This window comes from Centruroides sculpturatus, unplaced genomic scaffold (genome assembly GCF_000671375.1).
Source record: "Centruroides sculpturatus isolate CEXI.00-Female unplaced genomic scaffold, Cexi_2.0 scaffold632, whole genome shotgun sequence".
Classification (NCBI taxonomy): Eukaryota; Metazoa; Arthropoda; class Arachnida; order Scorpiones; family Buthidae; genus Centruroides; species Centruroides sculpturatus.
This window is the reverse complement of record NW_019384887.1, coordinates 326,643-349,664: the sequence shown is the minus strand read 5'-3', so window position 1 is coordinate 349,664 and position 23,022 is coordinate 326,643. Positions and strand designations below refer to the sequence as shown.

General features: G+C 26.9%; 1 protein-coding gene across 1 annotated transcript in view; it reads left to right on the top strand.

Moving 5' to 3' along the window:
• LOC111631133 (RNA-binding protein 24-B-like) overlaps positions 1 to 23,016 on the top strand; it is a 31,523-nt gene extending 8,507 nt beyond the window's left edge. Inside the window, exons 2-4 of the mRNA XM_023375335.1 lie at positions 6,187 to 6,313; positions 15,869 to 15,923; positions 22,677 to 23,016. Coding sequence (XP_023231103.1) covers positions 6,187 to 6,313; positions 15,869 to 15,923; positions 22,677 to 22,992 — 498 coding nt within the window. The 3' untranslated portion in view covers positions 22,993 to 23,016. The remainder of the gene's footprint in view (positions 1 to 6,186; positions 6,314 to 15,868; positions 15,924 to 22,676) is intronic.
• The last annotated feature ends 6 nt before the right edge of the window (positions 23,017 to 23,022 follow it).

The following is a 23,022-nucleotide window of genomic DNA, read 5'->3' as shown; positions in this document are numbered from 1 at the left end:
AAGTTCTTATATAGTTAATCGAGGCCTACTGCCCGTAAGCTTTCCATATCTGGTCTCGACTTTCATCTATCTTATACAATTCTCGAGATTAAGAAAGGACAGACGGACGGACGACAGTGGGAATTTAGGCCTATAGGTCTATAGTTTTTTTTTTTCAAATTGAAGCCCAATTATTATCATGTTATTTCACTCCTATTCAAACAGGCCTGTAAGTACTGTATATATATACAGCATAAACACAAGCCAATTTTCACGTAGACTAAACAGAAAATGATTCATTCTGTACTAAAGTAATTTCTCTTATTATGCTAAAGCTAAATATCATTCGGATGACCTATTTATTTGTTTTTTTTTTCTTCCATTCCGGAAACCAACAAATGCAAATCCAACGGAATGATGATACACGGCCATTGCATAATGTTATTGAATACGCTAGCAAAATACAGGAAAAACAACTCACTTACTTTTATTGAAAAGTTAATTCAATCGTTTGTTTCGACCAAAACAATAAACACAGCTCGAAATTTTGTAACGTATTTATTGAATTTTCGAGTCGTCCGAAGTAAGAATCCGATTTACTTTTATCATTTAAAAAAAAAAAAAAAAAAANAAATTTTTTATACTCATTTAAATTTCTGAATTGTATATACAGTATATCAATATGAAAATTAATTATCTTCATCTCGTGACGATTTACTAAACAATTTACGAATATAATGAATCCGATAAGGAATATAAATCAAATTTTCCATAAATCTATTCGAAATTCCTTGATTTATATCGATAAGGACTGTTATTATGATATAAAAAAGATAGGTGAATGCGACTAAACTCCCTTTCAACTCTCATCTTTTACTATTAGAAATCTAAAATCCACGAAAAAAATCCGGAATTAGCACTCGTATACTCTAATAAAATCAATATAAATATATATTTGGGAGATATGTTTAGATAAAATTTTTAATATTTAATATAGGATTACAGTAAAAGAAAATATAGAGCATGAAATCAATTTATCTAAAAATAGGATCCGAGTTACGTAAAGGAGTAAGATACTATTACATTTCCCCCCTTTTTTTTCTTTTAATTTTTTAAATTTTGGATTTAATGTAAGATAAAAACATAGAAAAATATTTAAAATATCACTCTATAATTAAAAAATAATGCATTTATTTTAATATTACTTACTATTTAAATAAATTTAATTTGTTTTACACGTACTGTACGTTTTCGGATTCATTTTGTAAGATATTTCTTCTCGGATTGATTCAAATGAGAATATAAATTTGGATCTTAATACTGTATTACAAGGTATATTCCTCGGTTACTCGATTTTAAATAGCCCATAACTTTATATTGTAGATCATAATATGATTTTATTATACATAGAGGTGAAGACGGTGAAGATAAATATGTGTTTTATTTAAGACAAAATTTCTCATAATGATAAATTTAGTAGAAAAATCAGTAAAAATGCAGAAAAATTTGTAGGTGATGGAATAAAGACTTTAAGGATGAAAGAAAAAAATTAGATGACATTTATCTGTTTTTCATTTAATTTTCTTTAACTTCTTTCATCAGTATTTAATCATATAAGTAAAAATATAATAATTTATTGTCTTTTTTTTAAGCTTAAAATTCTACTTTCCATTTCTATTTTAATTGATATTAGAATATTTATTAAGCGTTCTAATGTCACCTATCTATTACTTTTAAATTCACATTCACATAATATTATTAACTTTAATTTCGCTAAATTTATTCTTAAATTGTTTTAATAAAATAACTTGATTTTAAAAGCGTATCACAATTAGTTTTCTCTTCGTCGATAATTTTCTTATTAAAAAAAAATGAATCAGTTACTTCTTAACAGCATGATTTAAAAGAAAAATTAAGTTATACCAGTTTAAAAAATTTACTATAAATATAAAATATCCTTGTAAAATGGAAAATACATTAAAGAAAGAAGAATCAATATATTTATTTTATTTACAAAACAGATGATGCTTCATTAAGCATATGGATATTCTTATCCATAAAGATGAAAGCAAAACACCCAAAATAAAATTTTTATAATATGAATTTATTAATATTGATTTTATATTAATATTTTTAGTAATGTAAGTAACTTTTTATCTGTTTTTTAAACAGAAATATTTCTTGTGTGTGGTGAAACATGAGATTCTAGTTGGAGACAGTTAATTTTTTTTAGACTTTGCCAATCAAACCAACAAGATATTGAGTTTGTTAGATTTACATCATCAAATTTTGTATAGAATATGTAAAACCTTATAGTTCATTATCTACGTCGATGGAAATTCAAGTCGATTTACGATTTTTTTTAACGAATAAATCTTGTTTTATTAAAGGATAACGATTATAAAAAAGGATAAAGACAAATGGATGCATTACGATGTAAATTTCGTACGATAAAAATATATAAAATCCTATCTAAAAATACATATACTCGAGTTCCAATTAATTTAGAAAGATTAGTTAAATAGTAAAAATTTCATTCCATAAATGCGAGTTATTTGAGAGTATGTTTAATTTCGCAATTTGAAGAAAAGTATGTTATATTTCTGATTAAGTTTTATTATGTCTGGAATAAATGTTTTCACTTCGTTGAACAGCGTGATCTAATGTTTAAATATGTGCAAATTTTTTTTATTTTTGAAAGTTTTAAAATATGAAATATAACAGAAGAATTTTTATTTAATAATAACTTCACATTGAACAAACTAAATATTCATATATATATTTTTTTACATTAATTTTTTTAAGAACAACTGTTTATTGTTCGAATTAATTGTAATATTAAAATTTTAAAAAATTTTAAAGAGAATTCTATGACACTAAACTATAATTTCTTATATTTTTGGTAAATTTTTTAGCAAATAATGTTAAAGCTTATCAAATTTCCATTTGCTGTTTAAAAACACAAACTTCTAGCTGTAAAAAGTATATTCTAATTTGTTATTTCATGAAAAATGAAGTAATTAAATGTTTAGTTTACAGATCTTTTTCCTTTTTAATTTTTATTATTTGCTGATCCTTCATAATCTTAAAGAAAGTCTTTGATGTAGTTTAAAGCGTTTAGATAAAGCTGGATTTGAATAGGTTAATTAAAAAGGATAGCAGAGATAGTATTTTGTTTAAAGCAAAAAATTCGTTTTAGAATTTTTGGAGATTTAGTTAAGACCGATCAAAGATAGCCTGCGGCAAGATTTTTATCCTCGATAAGTCGAGGGACTACAACAAGAATTATGGGAAATAGAAACCTTCTCAAAAATCGATAACGTAGTCTGGATTAAGAGTCTCGGTTATCCGAGATGATTTCACTTTCACTTAGCTCGGATAATCGAATGGCTACTATTAATTTAAAGATAAAAACACATTGAATTACAATCGTTTTCCTTTACCTTTACAATGTATTATAATATTTATAACACAAAATATTTNGTTTTAGAATTTTTGGAGATTTAGTTAAGACCGATCAAAGATAGCCTGCGGCAAGATTTTTATCCTCGATAAGTCGAGGGACTACAACAAGAATTATGGGAAATAGAAACCTTCTCAAAAATCGATAACGTAGTCTGGATTAAGAGTCTCGGTTATCCGAGATGATTTCACTTTCACTTAGCTCGGATAATCGAATGGCTACTATTAATTTAAAGATAAAAACACATTGAATTACAATCGTTTTCCTTTACCTTTACAATGTATTATAATATTTATAACACAAAATATTTAAATTAAATCATAAAATTCCATTCGAAATTTAAGTTCTAATTTTTTATTAAAATTGTTATTGATTTTTTTCCACTGTTCGAGTAAAAGACATTTCTCATTTACTTTTGTTTATTTGTTGTTATATTGAGTTAAATGCAAACCACTCTATTCATAACCAAACTACTCTATTCAGAATTTCGTGAATAAAATAATTTAAATTTTTGTTTTGATATATATTATCTAAGAAAATATAATATTAAAAAAAATGAAAAAATAAATTAAACCAAACCAAATGTATCTATACTTATTCTAAAATCTCTCTCGTGAATAGTATAAAGATATACACGTGATCTATGCAAAAATCTTGGCATGAGATATACCACGTAGTTAAAATGTTATGCCAAATATATACAAACAGTAAGTTAAATACTTTTAAATGAAATATTCGAATGGCTCTCCATCTTGTTAGCTCTAAACACATTATCACTCAAGTTAAATAATTAACTGAAGAGTAACATAATATCTCAGTTAAACACCCGCCATTCTTTTTCATTATGTTATATTTAATTTGTTTTTATATAAAAAGGGCACGCCAAATATTTAACTGAAAATATAGTAAAATATTCGTTCTTCAGTTAATTATTTAACTTTTGGAAACAGAACAAAGTTAATATCTTAATATTTTTAATGCCATTTTCTGTTTAGAAGCTGTATATTTTCGAGAAATATTTTTTAAAAAAAATTTATATTTATATCCAGGCTTTGGAGAAAACAGATTTGAAGTTTTATAACTAATTTTTAAGGAAAATTATCCTTTATGAAGCGTATATCTTTTAATCTTCAAGTGCAATATATGCGTTACATTCATTAAGTATTAATAATTACATAAATGAGAATAATCCTTTATTTTTTCGTATTATAAAACGGTAAATAAAAACCTTTATGCTGTTTGTTTATTAGAAAGTTTTATAATTAATTAATTAACAGATAAATTAATATAAATATCATATTATTCATTCTAATAATGTGCGAACGAAAAATATTCGTTTACTATTAAATGACAAAATTCATTAATATAATTTTCGATAAGTGCATTAATACTTTCCATTGTTTATAAATATTTATTCCAAATACAATGTATTTCACTCGACGTGAAAAATTAGAAAGTTATAAACCGGTCGGACGATGCGGAAATTCCTTGATGAAAAATGACATCTTATTTAGTACAACAGTCTCTAAATCTCGTCATCTTATGAACTTATGACCTTTGACTTAGTATCATTTTAATTATAAACAATATATATAACGATTCAGCTTTCATTTTCATAAAGTGTGAATTATTTAATATAGATTTTGACAACTTCCGATCGAACTTCCGGCGAAAACACCGTCGTCTCTACAATAAGCTACACAGTAACGTGTCGATTTATATATTTTTCAGATATATTTGACTCGAGAATCTACCAGAATATAATAAACTTTCAGATTAAGTGCTTAAATGAGGAAAAAAAATTAAATCTCAATAAAAAAAAAACTAATAATAATAAGTATTTTGGTAAGTTACTCTTTTAAAACGACTTTGGAGATTATGTAAGTTTATTATCTTTAAGTAGTTCGTTCCATTCTTAGTAAATATATAACGCTTTATAAAGTTACTATCTAGAAAAAAAAAAAAATAACCGCTTAAAATAACTAACTTGGTTCTCAATTTCGTTAGTTTATTGTCCAGTAGACGATATATTGTAGAAAAAAAAATTAAAGAAGTAATAAATTATCTTAGCTATTGTGTACGCTTTCTTGTATGTCGACTGCTTGATATCACGATTTAAAATTAATTCAGAAGTATACATTTCCATTGAAACTTCATTTTAATGACAAAATAACCTTATAAATGGGAGATAAGACAGTACATGTATTATTTAAAGAGGCCTTCACGCTATGAGAATGCCCGCAATTAACGTAGTTCGACAAGCTTATGTACTGTACACGCATCCTAAAACTTTATCAATTTAAAATTTTATGTTTAAAAACAAGATAAACATGGCAATGTTTCTATATGAACAAAGCTTAGAAAGTAAATATTGTATATTTCTTTTCTTTAAATTTAAAAATGTGTAGTATAGAAGCTTTATATTACAGTATATTAAGTTACTTAATTTGAAGACAAAATCCTTAAGACATTTCTCGTTATAACATTGGTTTCTGAGAGGAAAAAAAATGAAAGTAAATAGCATTAATATTTCTACTTTAAAGCGATATTTAACTGTACAAATAATATTTTTAATTATTATTATTATTATTATTAAATCGGAGAAGAAAAATATCCTATATCCGCTGACGAAACAGAAAAAGTATTTTTGTAATTAATTTTCCTTTATACAACTGACAAATGAGTGTGTTTGTTATATATTTTAAATGTCGGATTTTACTTTGATCATATTTTCTTTTATTCAGGTAACAATGGCGGATAGAGAAGCTGCAGAAAGAGCAGTGAAAGATGCCAATCCTATTATCGACGGTCGAAAAGCTAATGTCAATTTAGCGTATTTAGGAGCTAAACCGAGAGGAAACGTCCAGAACGGCAAGTATATTTTAATATTAAAAGATGTCCGAATGATGTTTTGGTAACCGGGTTTCGGATATGTAAGTTTTTATTAGCCATATACATGATAATTAGTGGGTTTGAGTAGATAACTGCTCTGTGTGAGACGAATACGCTTCTAGTTTAAAAATAGACTTCCGAGTGTGTCTAAAGGATATAAAGAATGTTAGTAGCATCCTCTTATTTGCGCTGTTTATTTGTCACGCTGTTCTATTCAGCAGTTGTTATTGTTTTAAATTTATAAATTACATATTACAATTGGTTTTTCTTTTATTTTAATTTTCATAAATTTCGGTCATTTTTAAATATTTTTAATCTGTCGCTCAATCTATCTTAAAAACGTTTTTTAAAAATGTCACTAACGAGTTGCTTAACTTTCCAGGCAACATTTAACATTTTAGTGGCGTCATCTCTTATTTTAAAGACTTTTTATGTTTTTAATTATTATAAAATAATAAAAAGCTTAATTTTGAGGATACAGATGGGTTTTATAACGCTAATAACCTAATGCTAATAACGGGTAAAATCGTCGTTAAGTCCGACCCTACTCAAGACCACTTTTATCTCACCACCTCATTGACCTTTAACCACCAAACTTTAGTAGCATCAATGCCCCTTGTACACAAATTTCCCTGCAAAATTTCAGAAATTTTCGACAAAAAGCACAGGAGTTATTAAGCTTCAAACAAGGTAAACAAAATTGTGCCCCACCACCCACACTAACATTCATACATACAGGAAAAAAAAAAACTCCGAATTTTTTTACATTTCTCGACATTTCAAAGTCATCTGAGTCCAAAAATGTAAAAATTTTTGGGATCATTTTTCATACTTTCTCTCTGTTATATAATAGACTAATATTTAGCACAAAGAACAACAACAATTAAAATAAATCGCTTAAAAATAAAAAAAAACGGAGATTAAGCTAAGTATAATTTTAAATGGCGGTTTACAAACTTTAATCCTCTAATCTTAACGTAAAAAGTAATTATTAAGTAAAACACAAATAGGCCTATCTTAAACGACATTCAATCCCAACTAAGTTAAGGAATAAAGTGTAATTTTTATCAGCGAATTTCGAACGTGTTAAAAATCGCTACATCGTTTATTTACCAGCCTAATTGATTTGGAGAATGTTCGCTTTAAATTCATTACTTTTAAGAGACTATTATTTTCCCTCTTTCGAATTTCTCATCAGATTAATAGTCTGTATACTTATCTTAACGCTCATCTCATTCTGTCTTTGATACGAATAATTATGTGGCCCTTCGCTTTAATTTATGGATATTAACTTTATTTAATTGTAAGATATATGTAAATTGAAATAATAAATTAGTTGTAGTATCGAAAGAAATAAAAATTGATTCGGATAAAGCATACCGACCTCGAAATAACTGATAATTTTGCGCTATTTCGAAGGTATAATCTTTCTAATCGTCAAATTATTCTTGGTCAAATATCACTAGAGTGTTAATTACGCGTTCTTGATAGCATGATTAAAAAGAGCTTAATGTGAATTAGCCTTGAGCAATTTCACAATCAAGCTTCTAGAGATTAATTTCCTTTTTTTTTTTTTTTTAATTGACTACTGATGATTAAGCGAGTATGCTCGTCTATTATATTTTTATCGAATTCTATAGCGATATAACAGACATAAAAATCCTTTTTTAAATATTATTTATAATTAAAAAAAGGTTTACAGTTTACATCAATGGAACTGTAGATAATGCGTACACTTCATTGGAACAAAGTAGTATTAATTAATAATTCAGCGATATCTTAAAGAGTACGAACGAGTTAGTAAATTTTAAACTTTTAAATAGAAAAAAAAAATAGCATTTGATAGTTTTAAAATAAGATTAAATTTACTTAATATTATGATTGTTTATGATAATGTATTGGATTTAGAATGGAGTGATCGGCTGTGATGAAAGTAAAGCAAGATGAAAACTATTTAGATTTAGAGATATTTCGAATAAAATCATTGCCTGAAACCAAAATAACCATCTCACGTATTATGCTATTTTAAGTAATATGCTCTATGAAAGAACTTATTTTTAATCCGGTACGTGTTTAGCTACTCGATGATGCCTAATCATTTTCTTAAATACTAGTCCATTGACCGAAATTCTGGATGTCGTAGTCCCTTAGATGTTTCTTTACTGAATTTTTTTTTTTTTTTAAATCTTAGTTTTATTGAACATCTCCTTTCTCCCCACGTTTAAGAATGCAGGAAGTGAAATAATATATGAGACATCTATTACTTAATATAAAGTGCGGGTATACATAATTGAAGGTTATGCCTGACGTTTACGAGACGTCTAAAAATATATTAAAATAATATATTTACAATTTTAAAAGGATTTACTAAGTTTTGATAAGATTAAGGATTGAATATCTTTTAAATCGTTAATTAAATTTTGTTAAGAAATTTATCGTTTTTTTGTTTTTAACCATGTTAATTTAAATAAAACTGTGTGATAGTTTGTATTGTTAATTAATTAATTAATTAATAATGTGTTAAACACTTATACAGAACCGTCTAAAGCTTGATGAAGGGGCCTTGGGGGTAGGGCGGCCCCTTTTGCTCCTTAGCAGGCCTCTTTTGCCTTTTCGTTTGAACAAATGAAACAAGAAGAATGTTTCTTTATTAACGAATAATAGCCTTAAAGTAAAATTATAGGGGTGGGAACCATTACGCGGGGCCTAAGTTTTATCCGGGCTAGGGGAAAAATCCCTAGTTTCTCTCCTCTGATGGCCTTCCACTTATATCAAAATAATATATTATATAATTTAAAAAGACTAGAGTTTAATTTTATGCAATTTTAAAATAATAATAATAATAAGAAGAAGAAGAAGAAGAAGAAACTTAGATAAATATTTTAATAAAGTTCTTCTCCATTACTAAATATCAATTTAATCATAAATTGTACCATTACTTATTGAATTGACGTGGAATTTAAATTATTTTATGCATTTATTAATATGTAGCGTACAATATTTACTCACGGATTCAATAATGAAATATTATTTAGTTTAGCTCATTAAGTAGTTATATCGAGTATTATTGATTAATTTCAAGAGAAATATTTTAAGAAAAATCTACTTTAGAATTAGTAAAAATCTTAAATATGAACTAAAATTTATTTTTAATATTTAAACTTCTTAAAGATTGTATAATTTAATCATTATTTTGAAAAACATAACGATTAATACTCATATATATTTGTAATTTTTTTTCATTATATTCGAGGTTAATATCAATGATAAAACTTTTATGAATTATATTTGGATTAATGGATTAAGGCAACGAGGGTGATCTGACGAGGAAAGTGCCTTCCGAGAGGACTTTTTAAAGAAGCGGGCCCCTATTTACGTGAAGAAAATTCGGAAATCTCCACGTGGCCAGATAAGAACCCGCGACCAACTAACTACCAGTGTTCGGTGGTTTCGTTCACTCGGCCATTAGCAGGCATTAAATTATATTTCTGAAAAGAAACAAAGTTTTTAAGTAGCTTATTAATGAGAGAATTATTTAATATGTTATGTATTTAACAATATTATTTTATAAATTTGTTTCACATAATTCTATTTGTTAAACATTAAAATTCGGGATTATATTGCTATGTCTGATATAACTTACTTTAAGCATTTAAAATAAAAGAAATCACAAATATATAAAATAATGTCGTATGAATACTTAGTTGAAAGAAATAAGCTTTTGAAACTGGTTTTGGTTTGACAGGATAAGGCAACTCAACAAGAGGGTAATCTGCTAAAGGGGGATATCTCTCAAAGGACTTTCTATGAGAAACTGGCCTCTATTAAGTCTATTTAGGTGTTAGATACGCGTTGGTCATGTGTGAACCCGACACCAATTACCAGTGTTCGATGCTTTTTCCATTCGGTCACTGGAGAGCCTTTTGAAACTGGATTCTACGTTTAACTTATAGTCTATACTCTATAGAGTGGCACGTTATAGATCTCGGACGCCTTAAGCAAAAATAAATTTTAGGGCCTATCCCATCACATATTATATTCGAAAAATAATAAATCATTTTAATTTTTAAATAGTCACACTCCATGTCATCTTTATCTTCCCCCTCAAATCAAAGACTCATTGGTGCCTTAAACCTTAGACAGAAAGAAACATTTGCTTCGGGTCCCAATTTTAAGGGACCCCAAAATAAGTTTATTGAGCTTAAATACTCAATATGATCTTTAGAAACTATTAAATCTGTTTATGTTAACTTAGAATAATTATTACTTGTACTAAATCTTAACTAAACAAAACTTGATCGAACCGATTCGTATTACCATCGACCTTCTTTTATGCCTAATATATTTTGTATTTAATTTATTCAAATTCACTTTCGTATCTTAATTAAATTCAAATTTCAAGTTTATTTCTGAATTTTTTTCCATTTTGACGTCTTCGTAATTTGTCAATATCAAATTTCATACTGTCTTTCATGCATACAAGACTTAGAATTAAACAACATTCAGCTTCCGATAAGGATTATTTATTTATTTTTTAAAGTTAATATATAATTTTATTTATATATTTTAGTTGAAAATATTCCGCTTAAGTCTTTTACACAGTATCGGAATTAGCACAATGATAGCGATGTCAGTAATTAAAGTCCGTAATACTTTCATTATTCCTTAGCAAATTACGTAATAATAATCCCAGTTAGATATTTTTTTTAAACTTCCATTTAAGAAAATTTAATATTGTTCTATGATTTACATTTTAAAAGTCAATTAAAAATGGGGGGGGAAAAAGAAAAGAAAATCGCCTAAGATGCAACAAGGAAGTAAATCTAAATTGTAAACTAAGATTCCGGCGTAGACTTTGTACAGTATTTTTCTCATAGATGAACAGTTTGAATTTCTCTTATTTTCCGTCATAAATAATTGCAAATAGGTTACTCGTGTGTATTCATATTCAAATTTATTTTGAAATCGAAATTGTTTGGAGTTCTATCGTTCGTTTTCTTTTATTAAGTAAATCCTTTTAATCGCAACTATTGGAAGATTCTGAGTCCTAGATCAATTTAGGCTTTTTCTATAAATGTAATAACAAAACAAAAATAAGGTGACAACCTACCTCTCTGGGGCACTCGAAATTGAATCCGGCCAGGCCACCCAAGAATTTTTATGAGCGCTGTCCGGGATACGTCGGGCCCCACCCTGTTGCTCCCATTATGGGCCTGGGTATTGGGAAAAAACCCTTTTAGTTAGTCCATAGGTCGGAATGAGCCATAATAAATAAATTCTAATTATTAGTCGATTAAATTTGTAATGTTATACCTCATACGCTCACTCAATCAATGTTTTTATTTCCTATAAAATGTATTAAATCATCCAACAGTTTTACAATTTTACAAACAGGCAAATATAATCTTATTTTGTAATCATGTTCGTTGGTTATTACTTTTAACAATTATACAAAATTTGTATTAAAAATATTCAAAAGTCACAGGACGTAAATGAAATTTCTATGTTTAAATTATTTCGTAAAATTTGACTGTTACAGGTAAATATCGATCATTAGCTTGACACCTTGAAGTCAAATTAATTAATTTTTCCAGGAAATTTTTATAAAAAGAGATTTAAATGAAGTTTTAAAGATGGAAAAGATTACTTACATTAATATTAATGTAGTTTAATGGCTAATAATCTAAACGTAACTATTGTCAGATTAAAGATCTAATATTAGATTCTTAACCAGAAATATTTACTTGTAATCAGATAACATTAACAAATAGAAATTAGATATTATCGATGTAAAAATCGCTTTTCAATGTCACTAATCCTCTACTAAGAAATTTGCACGTAAATTTTTTATATAATATTCTACCTTAATGTATACAGATGCATAGACGTCCACAGAGGAGGCAAAAGGGGCATTTGTCGAGGGATCGAGTAAAAAATTCCACAAATTATAATCGTAAAAGTGATTGAGATATGTAACCTTACACTCTCGGTCATGGAACACTGAAGTATTCTATAACCTACTTGCGAAAAAAACCCCAAAATTAAAATTTTATTGATGTAATTATTTGTTTCCAAGCTTTGCTCCTCTCCGGGAAATTTTCTGTGGACGTCCACGTGCAGGTGTATATGAAACTATCACTGTATTCATAACTAAAATCAAAATAGAAATTGTTCGTACATAATCAAGATATATAGAAAGATTTCCAACAGAAACAATGGTCTGCTTTGCTTTAATAGGATACTACAATGCGACACATGGGCGATCTGCCAAGGAGGGAGAGGACTTTCTATGTGAAATTGGCCCTATTTAGATGTTAGACACGTGAAGAAAACCTAGAGAACTCCACGTGGCCAACCTATATAGATCAGGCACCAGAGTTCACGGGTTTTATCGAATCGGCTATTGATGGGTTGGAAGCAATGGACACGTGTTTTCTTTCTCTATTAATATATAACAGAAGTGTATCCAGAGGGAGTGTTTATGATGCTGCAGCACCCTCTTGATACTATAGCAATCAGCTTTGTTAGTTTAAAATAAAAATAAATATAATAACGCATATCGCATACCTTCGATTATGTAGTATTAGATAACTAATTATAATTGTCTCCGAGAAACGAAAGGAGACACGTGCCTTATACTCACGAATCTGCTTTGAACAGCACCCATATTTTCAAAATCACGGATACACCATTGATATATAAGGAAACTTATGGGTGACCCTTTGATTAAGGGGGCACGGAGTTAATTTGCGATGAGTTACTATACAAATAGTGACAACAGAATTATTCATTTTAAGTTTTATATCTATTTTAATCTATAGATATTATTCGTGTTCTTATGTCATAGACGAATAAAAATGGTACTAGGATATAATATAAAATTACTGAAATAGCTTATTGTTTTTATTTTATTTTATTATTTTTTTAACAAGAGTAAGCTTTCCGGAATTCGGAGTCCCGTACATCTGCGGCCTTTTATCTATATATAGACTCATCTCTTTATAACTTAAGTTTTAGCATATATTTTTTTTTAGTCTACTCTTCATGTTTCGCGTGGTTATTCACATTTATTTTGATAGGTTTTATAATTAATTAACCACTGAAAAGTCATCTCAGAAACTGATTATTGGCCTGACCGCGGGAACGTCTGATAAAAGACTCTAAATTCTATATTTTAATAAACATTAAAGTAAAATATCTATGTGATGATGCATTTTATGTGTAGATAATTTAATTTATATTTAATAGAACATTAACCATAATAATTTTCGAAAGGTTTCGTGCCTTTATCTTGGATTTTCTAATTCCGAAAATAGTCGCGAAGTATCTTTATACTATATTTAAGCATGTAAAATGCGCATTTTATATAATTATCATCGAGTGTATACTGTTAATTTATCCTTAATTAGATAGAATACGTAAGCGTAGATGATAATGTCAGATATAAAATTCCCTTCTTTCTCTTTTGAATATTAAAATAATCTTTCTTCTCTTCATTCCGATAATATTAAAACATGTAAATCGAAGTTAATTATAAATTAATCGATGTTTATTTATAATCTGTGTCAATTCAAACTTTGTGAATATTTAATTTCATCGGATTAATTCAACATTAATATCGAATGCGGTATAGTTCAAATTACATTACAATGATTTATGCAATGGAATCGGATACTAAATTATCAGCATCAATTTGTGACGATGAGATGTTATTCTATACGTTAGCATTCGGTTTTGTTTCTTCTCATTCGGTACTGTTTAACGTAAATTAACACTTTTAAATCAATTAATTATGTTCAATTTCCACAGAAATACATCTGTAAACATAATTAATCGATAGTGTTAATAAAATAAATGATATAATTTACGAAAAAAAATAATAAAATCAATTTTTTTCCTCCTTACTTAATTATATAAAATTTTCCAATTACGGCGTATTATTTAACCTTATTCGTTAATTTTATGATTTGCTACAGACAGAATTCTTTATTACCTTATTGTTTTTGCAGCTTTCGATGAGTTAATCCTGCTATTTTTGGTGATAACCTATTTATACGGAATGTTTCTGCTATCATTTAGCTTACATTTCCCGAAACTACTAGGCCATAGATTAGCTTAAAAACAGTTTACATGCACGTTACAAAAAATCTATGTGTAACTTATTAACATACCATCAATTTTTCGAATAGTTTTAGAAAATTATTTTATTTATTTATTTTTAAATCACACCCAAAAGTATTTAAGAGGGGAAAAAAAAACATTCTATAAATATAGTTTCTTAATTGTTACGCGAAATACGGTAGAAACATCGATGTTTCGATAAGTGATAAGTAGTAAAATGGCGAATTTCAATCGGTAGAATTCGGCATTTCTCATCGGACGGATCCATTATTGTTGTTTGTTTGGTACTTACCTTATTTAGCAACTAAACGGGATATCAAATTTTCATCGCATATGCCAGAAGATGACGAGAAATGTAACTATTGAGATGAGAATTTACCAAATGTCACCGAAATGATAACACCCCGTCAACATTGCTATATTTTCATATCAAAATGACCTATTTACAACAAAATTATTATCTAAAAAAATTAGATATTTTTCTAAGCTACCGTCAGACATTTTCGTCTATAATTTAATTATCAATAGTTTTAATTAAATTACACTCAATCATATATCAATTTCTAGATTTGAAACATAATTAAGAGCGATTTTAATTGATTATTAACACGTTGTTTTACGTTCATAATCTTAAAATTTGAACTTTAAATATCGCTGATTATTCTGCCAGTAATGTAATTTTTTTTAAAAGGGATTCATTTTTTTAATATATATATATATTTTTTAAGTTTAATTGGCCGTTTTAAGCATTTAATAGAATAAAAACAAAAGTTTTAACAAGAAAGAGTTTAGAAAGTAACGTGTTATTGAGTTAATCTGTGGATAGAACCTTATAGAGAAATTCAACAACCTACTCGAGTATTACTTCTAATAAATATAAATAGGACGACAATGAATTATGAAAGAATAGGAAAAAGATATTTAATAGATTCAGTCTAGAACATTAAGCCAGGCTAATCCATTACTAAGAACGTAGTAATCACAGAAGATAAAAAGAAACATTTTCTCTGTAAGAAAATAAACTTTGTCACGCTTTCGTTACGATATAACACAAATAGTTAAATGGAAAAATTTCAAAATTATTCTTTAATAAATAAATCTTAATGACTATTTTTAATATTTATTTACATATATATATATATATATATATTATTTTTTAATGATTTTTACAGGTTTTCCCTTTCCTGTCAGAGCAGCATATCCAACTNACTCACGGATTCAATAATGAAATATTATTTAGTTTAGCTCATTAAGTAGTTATATCGAGTATTATTGATTAATTTCAAGAGAAATATTTTAAGAAAAATCTACTTTAGAATTAGTAAAAATCTTAAATATGAACTAAAATTTATTTTTAATATTTATTTACATATATATATATATATATATATTATTTTTTAATGATTTTTACAGGTTTTCCCTTTCCTGTCAGAGCAGCATATCCAACTGTAGTTCCTGGACAATATGGGTAAATTTGTCATTTTTTTTCACCCCCCGTAAGAGATTTGTTTCTGACTGTTGTAGATGAATCTTCGCAGTTTGTAAAGGTTGTCAACAACAAAAAGAGATGTTATTGACTTCTATATCTTTCCTGCCGAAGAGTCGAAAATCTAGACTCGTTCTAAAAATACTTTTGCAGCTTCCTGACGTTCGTGGTCTGCAAAAAATTTTTTTTTTCCTCCATCTTTTTTTCGCTGTTTTTTTTTGCACGTTGCGCCATCTCTTAACAACACTACATATTAGCTATGGCGTCGATTTATAAATATCGAATTATTTTCGGTAATTTTAAGAGTAAACATCGTTACGACTTTTGTATAAATATTGTAATTATTCACACTATTATTTTACCTTAAGCTTATTATTATTTTTATTAATTGTTAATTTTTTTTTTAATTAAAACGGTTTAAAAAGTCAATTATCTATATTGTTTCTAGCGTCACTTAGATTTAACTGAGGACAAACACGATCCGAAAGGGAAAAAAATGGCGGGGGGTGACATTTTTGTACAATGAGATCATTTTTTTTTTTTACTCTTTTGCATTGTTTGACGTTCTAATTTTCGGCTCATTTTTGTCTCTCGTCCAATAAACTTTCGACCCGTCGAAGAACCCTGCGCCTTAGTACTGTATAATGTAAAGGAGCGTGTGTGTCTACAGGAAGTTAGGACGTCGATGTTGACTTAATACGAATGGTGGACGTCTGAAGGACAATCCTCAATTTGGCAGGAATGTCGCCAACTCAGCATTCGAATTCTCTTATTGCAGATATCTAGGTTGGCACAACAAAATGCGAAATGTACAAATTACAATGGAAACGTATGCACTTCGAACATTGAACCCTTCGATCTTTGTTTATCAACGGATATTTTTAATGTTTTAAGTACATTTTAAATGTAAAAATTTCCGTTAGATAATCCTAAACGATTCACACACTTTTACTTTTCGTTATTTAATTAATAACGAAAGCCCACTTTTACTTTTCGTTTACTATAACTTAATAACGAAAGCCATTTGTAATAAAATTTTATATCGTTATTAATTAAAATGGTTTAGTTTATTTTTTTATTATCACTGAGAATATTTTTAGAATTTTTTCCCCTTCATCGTTAAATATATAATTGGCTCTACTCGAAGAAAGAAATTGTCACTTTACGCTCTGGAAAACGTTTCCGGAATGCGGGTTGAAAATTGTATAAATCCAATCCTTGCTACAAATCAGAACATAGGCTGTTGCTTGCCAGTATTGTATGGAAATTTCAGAACAGGTGGATTGTTCCATCAGTTGGCTATATATAGACGTGCTAAGTCAGGAGGTGTGCTTCTGGTCGTTCCAGGACTCCCTCTTCTGATCGGGATTGTTGTACATCATCACTTTTCAACAGGAGAGTTAAGAAAACCTCTATAAAACATTTTAAACTTTAATATTTAACCCACGAATTGATTAAAAATAAATATAATATAATATTCGTGATATTTTTTTAAAAAATATAATAGACTACTTAAATAAATACTTATATTTTTTTTTTTTTAATAGAAAACTCTCACCCATTCCAACCGACAGGAAAACGTTCGGTGCAGATGCCACTTATTGGTCAGAAGGGACGTCAAATTTAACGTGGCCCTGTTTGGCAAGCACCTTATTATTATCNATTATATATTTATTTGAAGATCTTTTTTTTTTTTGAAAATACATTATTTTAATTCACCGAAGGATTATCTATAGCCGGACAGGTGATGGATTATTTGTACTTAAATGCTTTATATGACTTTTGTACGATGCGTCGAAACTTCCATTATTTCCTTCGTTTGTCGGTTTAGAAAATATCATTATTCCGAACGAGTTGGTTAGTATTCCATTTAAAATATTCGTTCATTAGTCACGAGATTAGAATCTTATCTGTATAGATTTTTACGGCGCGCGTGGCGTGATAGTATTAATTTGCTCAGCGTATCTACAGATGATGACGTAACAATATATTCATTTAAGTATGCATTAAGCCATGCCGCTTATTATCACCTGACGAATTTAAATCTTGTTAAAATCATCAAAATCGTAGCAAAAAAAAAAACACATTTAAAAAAAAAAATAAAATTATTCCAAACTAATATGAAAGATCGATTATGACTGCATGTTAATATTCGTAATATTTATGTAATTTTTTTATGTTTAATTTCTATGTTTGTAATTTAGTTAATTAGCGACATAAACTAATATATATAGGCCTATATATATACTCCTTTTATGTTTCTCACATTTTATCGACAGTATATGAAATGCCAAAAATCATATTATTCACGTGACAAGTCTATAGAAAGAATAACAATGAATTCCGTCCTGTAATTCCGTTTTAATACAGAATTTAAAATAATCGTAATATATAAATTTATAATAATATAGAAAAAAAAATATCCGTCCTAATATATTAGGAAAGAAGAAAATATATTTTTATGTTTTAAACGTATATAGCATAATCATTTGTGCCTCGTATACACACCGTGTTATAACCGAAATCATGTTCGTTCGTTATTTACATACATATATATACATATATATAGTGTAATTTTATAGATGAAAAAAAAAAACAAAGTATAACATAAATGTGTTTTCATTTCATTAATTTAATTTCTTTGCTTTCGTTTTAAACGCAATGTAAAGTAGGTATGAATAATTTTTAGTACTTCGATTACATATATTAATTTTTAATTACTTTGTTTAGATTAACGATACGGTAAATTCTCAACAGACTTCATAATAATAATAAAAACAGCATTCCCTGATTCATGCCTTGTTTAATAAAAAGCAAAAATACGTGGCTAGCTTTCTGAATAATAATAATAATAATAATAATTTTATTTTGATGTCTCTCAACATTAACAAGAATGTTCATCTTGTGCTCTAAATGTAAACTAAGCGCTGATTTCTAACCTTGAATTCGCTATTACAGTGTGTACATGTGACTTATTACAGTGTGCATGCGAAACCATTGAATTATTTATAACATTCGTGATGTTTTTCTCTGTTTATATACACGTGTATATCTAATTTAACCTCTTTTTTTTTTTTTTGTTAATTGTTAACTATATACAGGTACAATAATGATAACTAAACATTATTTTTTATGTTAGATATAGGTCGAAGCGCAGGGACTATGTATATATAAGCCTACATTATTAATTTTTTAACTCCAGAGAAAATGATTTAAATTTTAATGGATGGTTTTATATATATATTATTTTTAAATTTCTATATCTGAATAATAAATATATTCATCCGCTTCCTATTATAGAGTATAAAATCATTTTTTAAAAAGTTTTTATAGATCATCGGAGATACAACGAATGACATTTTTTTAAAAATGAATTATTTATTAATTTAGCTTTTAAAAATACAATAAATGTGTAAATATTTTTATTTAAATTATACAGAAGAGAGAAAATTTATAATTTATAATACGTGAGTATTTTGTTTTATTAAATTTTCTGAAATTAAACAATAAATTTAATCATTTAAAACTTTATAGATTTTTTTTCCTGTTTTATGTTGTTTTAGTGTAATTAAATAATTTTTTTTAAAAATAAAATCTAAAATAAAATGTATAGATTGTAATTTATTTAAAACATTAGAAAGTTCTAAGTCATGTTCAGGCCAATCTTTGATAACAGCAAACAGGATTTAACTGTAATTTTTACTGTTTTTAATGTTATATCTTATAGAAAAAACTTTGAATTTTTAGAAATATATGAAAATATATAATGTAATAAATAAAAATTCCAATGTCTACATTTTTCAAATTAATTTTTAATTAATTGTAAATCTTAAAAAATTAATAAACGCCGTAAATAAAATGCTAATATAAATTGAAAGAAATTATCCTAACGAAGGCAGAAAACTTTTTAAATTTAAATTTTAAAATAATAAAAAAGAAACAATAACTTGTTTATATACCAATCAAATTTTATTATAATCAGTTACGAATTTTTTCGTCATTATTATTATTTTTTTCTACTTTTATCCTTTCGGAAAGGTTCGGTTATACGAAATTTTGTCAGAGAATTACATTTTTATTTCTTTTTATTTTTCATAAATTATAAAATTATTCGCTTTTGAAAAGATGCCCGATAAAAAGAATTATTTAGGGATTACGGGAAATATTTGTATGCTTCACTTGATAATACAAGTTTCGTCCATACTAAATTATAGCTTGGTAATAATTTATAGTGAAAATTATAAAGTTTTCACTATAAATTATTAATCCGTTGTACTNGGTAATTTAATGGCGTGATCAAAATTTACTTAGGATTCGAGCATTAAGGATTTTAGTAATTTTATTTTATAATTTTTCTATTTATTTTCCTAAGTGAAAAAATTATATTAAAGAGAAAAAAATTTTTTAAAAATGTCAGTAAATTAATACGTTTTTCCTTTTGACTCAGACGTGCCAAAAAGTTGTTTCAATCAACTAAGGCAAGCGAAAACTATCAAAACAGTTTGAATTTTACTCAAAAATATTGCATAAATCTTTAGAAATCGGATTATAAATCATTTAAAAAATTTGCCATTTTTTAAAATAATAAATTTCTTGTCGATCCCGCTTTAAGCAATTATTTACTGTTAAGTCAGAAAAATTGATTTAAACGTTTTTGAATAAGAATTCTTCATCAATCATTGGAATTTTCTATCAGTAAAAAAGAGATGCCCAAAAATACATTTATGTCACTTATAAATACTGATAGAAATAGGTCTAATTTTAGTATAAAATAGGTCTATTTGTTGCCGAATTGAGCGCAGTTTAGCCCACTTATCGAAAAGTTTGGGCCATCACTGTTATAAAATATAAGAGAAATTAGTGTTTAGCGTTAAATACAATACTATAAAAATAATTCTAAAAAAATAGTCGTGTAATTTTATAGATGAAAAAAAAAAACAAAGTATAACATAAATGTGTTTTCATTTCATTAATTTAATTTCTTTGCTTTCGTTTTAAACGCAATGTAAAGTAGGTATGAATAATTTTTAGTACTTCGATTACATATATTAATTTTTAATTACTTTGTTTAGATTAACGATACGGTAAATTCTCAACAGACTTCATAATAATAATAAAAACAGCATTCCCTGATTCATGCCTTGTTTAATAAAAAGCAAAAATACGTGGCTAGCTTTCTGAATAATAATAATAATAATAATAATTTTATTTTGATGTCTCTCAACATTAACAAGAATGTTCATCTTGTGCTCTAAATGTAAACTAAGCGCTGATTTCTAACCTTGAATTCGCTATTACAGTGTGTACATGTGACTTATTACAGTGTGCATGCGAAACCATTGAATTATTTATAACATTCGTGATGTTTTTCTCTGTTTATATACACGTGTATATCTAATTTAACCTCTTTTTTTTTTTTTGTTAATTGTTAACTATATACAGGTACAATAATGATAACTAAACATTATTTTTTATGTTAGATATAGGTCGAAGCGCAGGGACTATGTATATATAAGCCTACATTATTAATTTTTTAACTCCAGAGAAAATGATTTAAATTTTAATGGATGGTTTTATATATATATTATTTTTAAATTTCTATATCTGAATAATAAATATATTCATCCGCTTCCTATTATAGAGTATAAAATCATTTTTTAAAAAGTTTTTATAGATCATCGGAGATACAACGAATGACATTTTTTTAAAAATGAATTATTTATTAATTTAGCTTTTAAAAATACAATAAATGTGTAAATATTTTTATTTAAATTATACAGAAGAGAGAAAATTTATAATTTATAATACGTGAGTATTTTGTTTTATTAAATTTTCTGAAATTAAACAATAAATTTAATCATTTAAAACTTTATAGATTTTTTTTCCTGTTTTATGTTGTTTTAGTGTAATTAAATAATTTTTTTTAAAAATAAAATCTAAAATAAAATGTATAGATTGTAATTTATTTAAAACATTAGAAAGTTCTAAGTCATGTTCAGGCCAATCTTTGATAACAGCAAACAGGATTTAACTGTAATTTTTACTGTTTTTAATGTTATATCTTATAGAAAAAACTTTGAATTTTTAGAAATATATGAAAATATATAATGTAATAAATAAAAATTCCAATGTCTACATTTTTCAAATTAATTTTTAATTAATTGTAAATCTTAAAAAATTAATAAACGCCGTAAATAAAATGCTAATATAAATTGAAAGAAATTATCCTAACGAAGGCAGAAAACTTTTTAAATTTAAATTTTAAAATAATAAAAAAGAAACAATAACTTGTTTATATACCAATCAAATTTTATTATAATCAGTTACGAATTTTTTCGTCATTATTATTATTTTTTTCTACTTTTATCCTTTCGGAAAGGTTCGGTTATACGAAATTTTGTCAGAGAATTACATTTTTAATTTCTTTTTATTTTTCATAAGTTATAAAATTATTCGCTTTTGAAAAGATGCCCGATAAAAAGAATTATTTAGGGATTACGGGAAATATTTGTATGCTTCACTTGATAATACAAGTTTCGTCCATACTAAATTATAGCTTGGTAATAATTTATAGTGAAAATTATAAAGTTTTCACTATAAATTATTAATCCGTTGTACTACAACTTAATATTTATTCAATAGTTTATTATTAAATAAATATTAAGTAGTAAACTATTCGGCGCCAGATAAGTTATAGCGAATTAACGAATATTTACGATTATTATTTTTTTCCAGATTGCCTCCACATTACGTTTATCCTTCGCCATATATCCCTACACCCGGACTTTTGATGCCTCCTCACGCTCCATTGTCTCCAGCCACGGGGCATTTCTACGATTACGCCGCAGCTTACCCCACTCAATTTGCCAACGGATTAGATCCGACGTATCCATTTCCTTCGGCAACAAGTACTCCAGGAGGAGCATCTTATCTGCCTCCCACAGCTTATGCTTATACCATCCCTCAGCCTCTTCCAGGAAGCAACGCTACGCCTTTTGCTGTGCCTTACGCAGCTACTCAACCTCAGATCCAAGAAGCGAGGATGCAATAAAAAAAAACAATATATATATATATATATATA